General features: G+C 34.0%; 1 protein-coding gene across 1 annotated transcript; it reads right to left on the bottom strand.

Annotated features, from left to right (window-relative positions):
• Positions 1 to 6,260, bottom strand: LOC117928766 (dual specificity protein kinase CLK1-like). Its single transcript, XM_034848772.1, is given in 8 exon segments — positions 1 to 571; positions 1,381 to 1,524; positions 1,752 to 2,030; positions 2,460 to 2,567; positions 3,401 to 3,680; positions 3,943 to 4,326; positions 4,329 to 4,830; positions 5,773 to 6,260. Coding segments are annotated over 8 exon segments (2,184 nt in total). The 5' UTR covers positions 6,053 to 6,260; the 3' UTR covers positions 1 to 364.
• Between the last annotated feature and the right edge of the window lie 5,455 nt (positions 6,261 to 11,715).

The raw sequence follows: 11,715 nt of genomic DNA, 5'->3' as shown, positions 1-11,715 counted from the left end.
TTGTTGATATGAAAAAAAGAAGGAAAATGTAAGATCATTATGAATTTGACTTAGGGCACATTTTCAATACAAAATCAGTACCATTATGATGTATATGTTCCTGTTTTTGCTCAATCAATAACCCAGGCTTGGAGCAATGACAAGCTCCAAACCTGCAGAAGAGATGAAAAGAAAGAAGGAAGAGGAAGGCTTTTGTACAGTGAAAAAATATGTTAAATCAACAAATAAAAGTATGCCTAGTTACATGTATACTGACCAGAAACAAAATCGGAAACACAGTTCAGCATGTGTCTTGTGCTGACAGGAAGCTATTCCCTCGCGAGATGCTTCAAAACTGACATAAATAATAAGTCTCTGAAAAAAATTAGATTCCATCTGAAACTCGGCTGGAATTGGAGTCGTATGAATGAGATAGCCAGGGGTGGTCTAGCGCCTCTTTTGCAGTGGGACGCCTCTGGGGGTTTATCTCAAGCAAGTCTCTCAAGAAGTTGAGAAATCCAACATCAGATATCTGCAGGTGATCCTCCAATGAGGATTCCTCAGGGATTAAGTATTCCATTTCGTTTGTTTCCTGAGTAAGGGCATGCACGATAAGAATTCATTCATTCATTCAAAGTATAAAAAGATAGAAAATTTCATATTATTAAATGAAGCTAATCACTTAAGTGCATGATCACTATTTGACTGGTAGTGCCCAAAAAAAATCCGGATTCATTTAGAACGCTTCTTTGTCTGTCCTTGGGGTTAAGTGTTGGAATTTGTCAATTTGACATGCATGGAGCAGCATCCTGAACTCATGGACTAACAGCATTTCTAAAATAGTTTGAGTTGTATTGTAATTCAGCAAGTGAATCATATAAAATAATTAGAATGGTGGCATACATGCTGCTAACTAGATAATTTCCGGATGGTGGTTGGCTAGAGCTTGAATCTAACCATCAATTGTTTAAGGAAATTAGAATACAATTAGAAATGAATGCCCTAAAAACTGGAACTGCAAGAGAGAAAATTAACTACATTACTCTGCAGTCTGCACAGAATCAATGACTATCAACGGAAGGATTCTTCCATTTGAATGTTTTCCTTTTTTTGTAAAAGAAAAGAAAAAGGGAATTTCTTCTTCATAACAAATCCTATCTGTTCTAAAATGCTTTTCTGCGTCATATGCATCAGGAATGTTGTGGACTTAGATGAGTGTGAACAAGATGGCAGCTAGCAAATGGTTTGAAGTCTAAATCTTTCATAGAGTTCACCATTTAAGAAAGATAACTAGCAAAAGAGAAACTAAAACTATTATACCAATCTGAAGATGGCAACCGCAACATACTTTATATGATGTTATCTACTACTTGTATGGGAAGGGGAATTCTAGAAATAAACCTCATTTATATGATAAAGGTCATATTCTTTTGTGAAGTACTTGTAAGTCTCCTGCCCCCTTACTAACATCTCCAGATCGATAGGACCAAGCATCCCAATCATGCGCACAAGCAATGTTACAAGTTCATCATTCGGAAAAAGCACCTAATGGAAACATAAATAGAAGAAATTAGAAATTAAATTGCTGTAAAAGAACCTTGAGAAAATTCAGGATCTGATCATACACATTAAAAGGGGGGAGGAGAGAGAGGAACAGAAATACACATTTCAAAACAAAATTGGATTTTGGAAATGGACCATCTGGGATAGAACCACATGCAAAATGACCACATTCACTGTAAGTGATAATACAGAGCCAAACTAGGACATACCTCCCCAGAGCAGAGCTCGGCCAAGATGCAACCAAGAGACCAAATGTCAATTCTTTGATCATATGGGAGGCCTAGGATGACTTCAGGAGCCCTGTAGGAACGGGATTGTACATAGAGGGACAAGTTATCTGTCCGAAAGCAACTGCTTCCAAGATCAATAACCTTTATGTCACATCTCCTGTAACTTTTGATAAGAATGTTCTCAGGCTTTAGATCACAGTGGATAATTCCCAAGTCATGCAAGTATTCCAGTGCCTCCAAACACTGCCGGGTTATGACCTATGAAAAGAAAAAAATCAACCATCCACCAATATCTTGCACACAGATTGTTCTAATTCTAATATTTCCTTTCATCATAATGAATTATAACATCCGCTCCCTCCTATATAGATATTGTCCGCTTTGGGCGCAAAGGACCCTCATAGTTTTAAAATGTGGTTACATGGTTAGAAAGAGCTCATATATATATAGTGTCAGAACACTTTTTCCCTTATTCGATGTAGTTTACCTAGTCTAAATGTAATTATAAAAAGGAAATTAAAATTGAATATTAGCATCACCGGGTAGAATAAAAAATCTCATGGCCAAATTTTGGTTCAGATAAGTGGAACGTACTAACAACCATAAGACAGGTAACCTAAATACACAAAAGAAATTTCAGAATCGGAAAATAAATCGAAACCAAGTGATTCGTATAACTAAACTAACCTGCAACCTCTTCAAAGTAAAATAAGTCTCTCCACCAGATTCTTGATTAAATTTCTGAAATTCATATAAGTTTGCCCGAAGGAGTTCACAAACAATGAAAAGATGCTCCTGTAGAGTTTTTTATTTGACAGAAAGCAGCAAAAGTTAGTGATAATTAAGAATTAATTAGGTAAGAAAATAGAGTGAAAATTATAAGACTTTCATTAGTAGTTTGGCTTAAAGATGTAATGTAAGGCATTAACATCCTATCAGTCTTACCTACACAATCTAATAAGAATCAGCATTTGGGATGTCTAAGCTTATCCTAAGCAGGACAATCATGAGGTTTGAGATAGCCGGGCAACAGATAAGCAAGTTTTAAAGATGAGTCGGTCATTATAAATAGGTTTACATGGACACTTTGCATGTCATTATTTATAAACCGGAGAAAATTGAAAATCTCACTAACCATAGGTTACAAAAACATATGGCCGACATTAAAAAACAGTATGTAAACCACAAAAAAATAAAGGAATTAACTTGAAAAGCTTCACTTGGAATCAAGTCCAAGATTTTTCATAACAGATTAGTCACTTGCATTCATTTCTCATCATAACCGTATATTGAAACAACCACCAGTCCAGACTCATGTCTTCTTTGAAGTGTTAACCCTTATTGTAAGAAAGGAAGAAATATCTTACACAATCTAAAGGTGAACATGTCAACATTTGCAATGAATAAATCTAAACAGCATTCACAATGAGCCAGAACCTTAAACCACTGGAGGATATATGAGAATCATTGAATGGTTTTCCTTGAAGTTTGAGGAGAGTGATCAATGAGAAACTGTGGTCTCTCCCTTGTGCAATGCAGATATGTAGGTAAAACGTGGATAATTTTTATACAACAGCCACAATTTGATAAAAGTACAGAGGAAACTTATCTGACTTTAATGTGCACACCTGATGATAGAAGTAGTCATAAAGGCGCAAAATGTGGCGTTCATCAGCAGGGTCATGCTTATTCACATATTTTAGAAGTTTAATTTCATCTAAACTCTGATCGAAAAAGTCCTTGTCATTTTTTATGATCTTCAGGCAAACATCCATTCCTGTCTGGAGATCATGTGCTTGAACAACTTTGCTGAAAGCGGCTGAACCTAGGTATTCTGTGATGTAATATCTGCCGGCAAGGACAGTATTTAGAACAATAGGTAGATCCTTGTTCTCTTCAAATCCAGTCCTGTGAATGGCATAACCCATCAGTTCAATTGTTTGCTACAAGAATACCCAGCTGGTACATATAAAATAGGTCAAGGCTTACAAATGGTAAGTCTATTCCTCCCAGATCAAACAGGTCATAATGTTATCTACTAAAATAGCGGCAACAACTTGCTTAAGTTATATCAACCCCTATATCTTTTAATAGCTCATCTTTCATTCAACAACAAAAACCGAACCATGATGCAATAAAGAATTTAGCAAGTAGACTATGCACTACACACCTGTTTTTCCTGTGTATGATTCTTAGATTGAATACTTCATATTCATCCTCTTGGTTTTCATACATCAAAAGCTCATCAGCGGTAGCACCTTCCTGTTCATCAACATTAGCCTCAGGCTCATAGCATTCTCCAGCCACTTCTCCATCATCTCCAACTTCATAGCCATAGTTTCCATTTGGCTCGGTGCTTTCAATATGTAAGTCAGAGGTACTTTTAAACTCTCCAATCAAATCATTAGCAGAACTCCTTTTAATAGAGTAGTCAAAGCTCTTGTTTATTTTATATTCTGAAGCCGAATCGCAGTCAGTTGGTATTTTCCCTACAACCTTTAGCTGAGAACCATCCAAATCAGTCTCGGCAAAGTTCATTTGGCTATAATCTACAGGATCACCACCACGAAACCCTTCGGCACCAGTACAGCATTTGCAAAGGGGACTGAACAGCTATAAACTGCACAGCTCCCATGATCTCCTTCTCTGGCCCCGTCTGGTTGGAAATGCTCACCCAAATGATAATAATCGGTCACTGGAATGTCATTCACACCATCCATAGAAGTAAGATTGAAAACACATGGCTTTTCCAGGTAATTAGTAGTTGATAATGTTGGGTATCCTTCAGATTTATGAATTAACGTCAATTGGCTTTCAGACTGCTTATCTTTCTCCAAAGTCATGACAAACTTGTCCTCACTTGGGCAACCAAAGGACTCTGACCCTCCAAAGCAGGAGGTATTGAAGTAGTCATCGTCTTTCTCATCGTACCAGTAGAGGTCATTTTGCATATCAAAATCAGAGTAATCACGTGCCGTACCAAATTCACATAAGCTATCTGATGAAGCTATGGAATTAGCCTGAGTTGCAGAACGGACTCCATATGGATTTGTAAATTCTGCATAAATGTAAAGGCCAAGCTTAGAGCCATTGCTGGCCACCATATCTCACCAAGCAGAAACAGTAAAAACCAATTGCTCTGCCGATGAGATGCGTGATTCGTGAAATATGATATCTAACTTTCTCTGAGTAATTAACTCGAGCATGCCTTAATATGCACATTGATCAAACATGACAATACCAGATAAATTGACTGCTAGTTCACTGTACAGAATTTGGAACCTCATTCACAGCCTATCAATGACGATGGAAGCACACCCTTTTAAACCACTATAGACTCAATAAATAAAGTACTCCTACAGTGCAAATATAGGACAAGAAAGAGGACTTGTAGCGGACATTATATTAGAATTAATCATCGGTGATCATAACATATTATCCTAGAATCAACTAGAACACGGTTAAATGAATGAATAAATAAATTCCTGAAATATAGCTCGAAAATACCTTACTTCATTGCTCTTGTTGTGCAAAATCCTATTATCCATTTAAGCTGCAAAGAATCAATCTCTGTTTGGGTACCGAGAATTCTATCACATACAAACTTAAAGCTAGAGGCATAATCCTCTGTTTGGTTCCCAAGGAAATGAAGTACACGGAAAATCTAGAAGATTAGCATCTTCCTTTACAAAAAGCATATCCCCTGTTTGGTTGGTGAGAGAGAATAAATTAATGTTTAAACCAAAACCTCAACTCAACTCGGCACAACTCAGTTCAACTGAAACCAAATCAAATCAAATCAAAAGATTCAAAATTACCACAAGATTAATTCAAGTAGATTACTTCTCCATTGAACCAAAACACCAGAATTTCCTACTCTTTTCCTCCACTTCCTCAGCAACCAAACAAAAAGTCATAGTTTCAAAGAAAAAAAAAAAAGCAAAAATCACCTATCAAACAAAACTAAAAATCGGGATCAAACGAATTGACAATCACGCACCTGTGGAATACGCGTCAGTAGCAGAAGACCCCAAGCTCACGAAATCATCCGAACAAACCGAACTCGAGTCCGTATCGCCCACGGCCTCCTCCATCCTCCGAGAGCTTGCCGGAATTCTGACCGGCGGCGGAGGCGGCACCATCGGGAAAACGAAACTCTCGAAATCAAAAGATGCCACCCCGCCTCTCTCGGAGACATCTTGTCGGAGAGCGGACTCGGACTCAGACAGACCGTACTTCCTCAGAAACTCCAGCACGGCGTCCACGTCGGAAACCGCCATGGTGTAGTGGCGCAGCGCAATTAAAAGCAGAAGCAGCAACGGCGGCAGCGGTGGTGGAGGTGCGCGAATTAAGTAAAATGCTGAGGTCAAAATTGGAAATTGGAGCATGCATGCTTGTTCAAAAACACACTCTTCTCCTCTTTCTCTCTCTATGTCTGCTGTAAAATGGAGGGGAGGAGAGAGAGAACGGTAGTGATCTCTCTTGTCTTCACCAACTTTGAAAAGGAGCCCCGTTTCTCTGCAATCGTCACCCTTACAATTAATATTACCATTATTATTATTATAATATCTCACAATTTTGACTAAGATTAGGTTGAAAACCAAAGCAAAAGTCCAGAAGTCAAGTTACTTTTTAATTTTTTTTTAAGATTTAATTGAATTTAATTGCTCTTTTAAATCCATAAGTAGGAAGATTTTGATGATTTATATGTTGGGGTTGGATCAGGAAAAGTACGGTAAAAGGTAAACAAGTAAAACAAAATAAGAAAAATAAATAAAAATGAAATTAATAGGGTAAATTAAGGTTTAAGATTTTCTAAAACCTAAACTAGGTTTTAAGGTTTTTTTTTTTAGAAGTTGAAATATTAAATTAAATTTAATATTAAAATTCAATAGTTAATGATTCCAATTTAATTACAATTACAATTTTTGAGTGACCAAACATAATAATAATAATAATAAATTATGAGTTAATGATTATGAAAATAAAATTATAATTATGTAATAGAGTTCCAACAAAGTTTTATCCACTTATTATTTTTATAAGCAAAAAAAAAAAAAAAAAACTGTTGGTGACGAGTCATTATTTTAGAATAATAATTGCTCAAATAAAGTAAAAATTTGTTGAGTGGGGCTGAGGTGTTGGCTTGGTGGGGCAGAGGGGTCAAATGAAGGGCTGTGGTGATGACACGTGGATCGGAGATTCGAATCGAAGGTGTTTGATGGGAGATAAGTGGATTGGTTGTTGAGGGTCCAACTCATTTCTAACCTTTTCCGGATTTTGTCTTCCTGGCGGAGAGTGATGTCGCTGCGGCCGTGATGATGACTCCTCTCGTCAGACGACGTCGTTTTGTGGGGAACAGACATGGTTCCCTATGCAAATTTTCTGTTTTTATTTTTATTCTATCTTTTTAGTTTTTACCGACAAAAATTAATTAATATTTGGTGCAGAGTCCACTGTCCCATTGCGTATTTGGACGGCAATTGTCCTCTTTTGATTCGAAAGGGAAATTTCCAAATTTATCTCAATTATCATCCAATATTTGAAAATTAATTTATAACTTTTTTTATATTTTAATGATGATTAAATCAAAGGATATTCAAATTTTCATTTTTAAATGGTGGAAAAATAATTTTGCTAATTCCAATATTTTTCATATAAATTTTAATTTTTTTAAAGAAGAAAAAAATTAGGAGTTTGTTTTAATTTAGGCTTTGTTTGGATCAAGGAAATTGAAATAAAATTAAAAAATATTTTCTACATTTAAATGAAAATTTAAGATTACGTTTGATTTCCATAAAGTAATAAAGAAATAAAAAGAATGGTTAAAAAATGATTTTATTTTATTTTTGTTTTAATATAAAAAATATGAAAGAAAATTAAACATAATTAAATTAATTAAAAATATATATATTTAAATTATTTAATCGTTGTATAAAAGAGAAAAATAAATTAAATGAATTTGAAATAACATATAAAATAATTTATTGATTTTAAATCTATTTATTATTTTTCTTTGTTTTTTATTTGTTTCAATTTTTTCTCACTCTTACTTTCCCTTATATTTTTCCATGTATTTTCAATGAACCAAAGATAGTGTAATAGTAGTTAAGTTTAAAAGAAAGTTAGGAGTATTAGGATCTTGAATAACTTTCATGTCAATCAGTCAAAGATTTATTAAAATTATAACCATTTATGTAACCACATTATTAATATCTAAAGTAGGGAAGTAAATAATTACTACCCACTAAGCAATACATGTTCTTTTATTTGAGTTTATATTCACATAGTAGAAAAGAAAAGAAAAAAAAACAAATTTGAGAAAAGATGAAAAAAAAAAAGAAAAAGATTTCAATTATTTTCTATTCTAATAAATTCAAATTTACTAATTGGGAAATGCTTAATTACTTCATTGCATCAATAAAAATCATTTGAGATTTTTCCTTCTTTTTTTTTAATTCTACCCAAAATCTATAACCATAATTTATATTTAAAAATGACATGAAATAAAATTATAAACTTTTTTCCTTTTATTTTTCTTCTTTATTTTTTATTTTATTTTTGGCTAGTTGACAAGATTCAAATGGACCCAATAAAATGGTGTCATAATTTATGTACATACACCTTTGGAGAAAGAAAATACCAACAAAAAAAAAAAAGAGGAAAAATTGGATGTGGGAGGATTTGTTGATGATTGCGGTGGGACCATTTTGTATTAAATTTGTTGGGGTGGTGTGTGGGGGTCCAATTTCTTTAAGTTACTGTCGAAACCTACTTTTCATGGGAAGAATGAAATTACAACATCCCCACCTCGCACCATAATGTTGTTCCTCCAAACTAGTGTGACACTTGACACTCAACTTTATTTTCTCACTTTCTACCCACCTTTCCCATGTGCCCAAGACTAATAAAGTATGATTCTACTCACTTTTTCTTTTCTTCTCTTTTTCTTTTTAGGTCGGAGAGGGGCTTGGAGCTTTGAAATTTGAAAGTTGGCCGTTTTGCATGGGTGATTGAGAGAGATTGGATTGTTGGACAGGTCTCTACGCATGTAGAATTGTAGGGTTGACCAAGTATGAGATTGATGAAGGGGAAGCCTACACGCATACCCTCATTTTGCACCATTTTTTAAAGATTGGCATGGGAAGATGAAGGCCAAATGAATGTTTCCATAAAGAATAATTAAGAGCAAATTACAAAATGTAAACCAAATTTGTGATATTCCATGATGCATTAATGAGTTGAAGTCACATGGGTTAATGGGCTTGAAGTAGGGACAATAATAAGATGAGTTTTTTAACTTTTTTTCATTCGAATAAGACAGATTTACAACAAAAATAAGTAAATTATGGATAACTTTTAATTTTTTTTCTAAAACCCAAAATTAGATTTGGGTATTGTTTTATATTTTTCAATTTATACATATAAACATTTTCATTTTACGATCTTTTAACATGTATAAAATAAAAAATATTATTAAAATAAATTATAAAAAAAAAATAAACAGAATGGGACAGATATGACATTTTCTCATTTCCAAATCACCATGCCCCATTTATTTTATTTTGATTTAAAAAAAATCGAGAGGGATGAGAATGGATTTAGATAATTAGGGTAAGGTGGGCAACTCATTTCAAATCTATCCTATTGTCCTCTTTATTTTAAAGTATATATCATATCTCCAAAATAAAAACGAGCTAAAAGCAAAAAATTTATGGAGTTTGATCATTTATAAACCGGATAACTTATTTGATATGTGTAGACATATTTGAAAGTCATGAAAACTAATAGAGTCAAATGAATAATATCTCGATAAATTGTTACAAAATTTTAAGTCATATATTAATTTGTAACACCCAGAATATTAATAAAAGATAAAATGAATTTAGAGTACATTGTTCCAACAACAATATTTTTCTCTATGTTATAAAAAATTGTATTTATAAAAGGCATTAAGACATTAGGTTGTGTCTGAAAAGTAATAAAACTTTTTATTGGTATTGAATGAATTATTGACAATATATGTGTACATAAAAATATAATTAAGTTTGATATACACTCTATATGAGAAGATCAAGCCTTCTATATCCCCAACTTTAAAGCCAAGTTATTGCACTTCAAAAGTAACTACACCTGGTGCCAATTTACGGTGGGAATTACTATTTATGATTTTCACCCATCACCTGCGTGCAGTATCAAGTCACTTAAAGGATGAGTAGGCAGCCACCTTAATCAATCATTCAATTGCTTCCTACTCTTTTTTCAAACCATATGAAAACCTATGGGCTCTATGAACCCCATTCACACCAAGCCTATCAACCTAATTTCCACTCATCTTCTTGTTGAATTAGCTAATCAGTCATAATGTCAAATCAATTTTAGTCTAATTTGGTAGGTAATAAAAGTTGGGTGTACTCATTTTTTTTTATTTTTGTTGAAAATATTGATATTAAAAAAAAAAGGTTTTATGGTGGGAACATAAATCCCAAAAAGTCAGAAGTAAATTTCAATAACAGCTTTTGCTTTTCCTTTTTCTTTCTACCGTTAAAAACTAAAAAGTCAAAAACTTCCCAAACAGGTCCTGTGTGGGGTGGTAGCTGAGGTGGTGTGGGCTTTTGACTGGGTCTAACAAAAAGTTGGTCTGGGCCCACTTTGAACATCCATGATTCATGAACCAAAATCAATGTTTATGGGCTACTGTAAACCTGAAAATTCCCTCTGGGCCCAGTTGGTTTCATGGTTCTAAAAGGGAGATGAGACAGGACCATGGTGGGCAGTGAAGCCTTTTTGTTAAAAAGGTTGGAAAGTGGGCTGGACAGCTCTCTTTGTTCTTGAAAGTTGTTCTGGGCCCGTATTGAAAGTTGGGTTGTGGGTCTTGATTTTGTTGTTGGGCCCCGGGGCTCTATTCCATGCATATGCTAGGAGACCTACTTGTTTCCCTTGGCCATTTAAATAAAGCCCAAATCTATTTCTCAACAAAGTCAATATATTATGCTATGGTCTCATGTATTTTTTTCTTGAATGACAACAAATACTCTAACTCCCCTTGGATCTTGAAGGGAAAAAAATATGTTTTAGAGCCTCATAAGTATGTGTTGAAGTTCCATGGACATGTAATGGTTTACACAGCCAAAAAGTAATACTTTGCACATGCCACATAATGCATGCATAAATGGTGTCTTTGAGGTGCAATAGAGATATAAATAAGATGAATTAGAAGTCTATTACATATGTTATATAAATTTATAGACGTTTATGACTTTGCACTCGTACCATAATATGCATTATGTATGTCGAAAATCACCTAAAAAATCTCATAAAAACCATATAAATGTAGAAGCTATGAGTTTAAACAACTATAGAGTAGATCCATTAAATATGAAAAGTAAGTAATGCTAGCTTCTCCTTCGGGGCTTAAATCAATTAGCATCTACACTTTACTTTCACACTTGTAACGTAGCATCTCTTACTCGTTAACGAACATTTCAACTTATAAGGGGATGCAAGCCGATCACCATGAATTTCACCTTGAATGTGAATTCAGTTCTTGAGAATTTTGAAAATGTTTGAATTTCAACATAAAAAGAGGTTTATAAGGTGAAATCCCTTATGATTGGTGACCACTATTCTCTGTTATTTAAAATACTAACCTTTTTACATAACAACTTTAACAAGAAGAATTGAAGAAAGAGTCAAACTTTTATAGTGCTGCGAATATTGCCCTCAATGATTAACCTATGAAACTTGTCAAACTAAGTTTAGATGATTGTTTTTTATCCAATTCTTTATATTGAGAATAAGTGAAATTGATTGAAATAAATTAGAATTTACTAAAATAAATCTAATTAAATTGTGAAGGAATTATTGATTCCTAACTCAATTGATTCAAGGTTGAGGGTTTCGTAATCCAACTTTGGGTATGGGACATTAAGCGAAATAATGG

Source organism: Vitis riparia, chromosome 13, assembly GCF_004353265.1.
Source record: "Vitis riparia cultivar Riparia Gloire de Montpellier isolate 1030 chromosome 13, EGFV_Vit.rip_1.0, whole genome shotgun sequence".
NCBI lineage: Eukaryota > Viridiplantae > Streptophyta > Magnoliopsida > Vitales > Vitaceae > Vitis > Vitis riparia.
The sequence above is the reverse complement of the archived record's forward strand: the minus strand, read 5'-3'. Positions and strand labels throughout refer to the sequence as shown.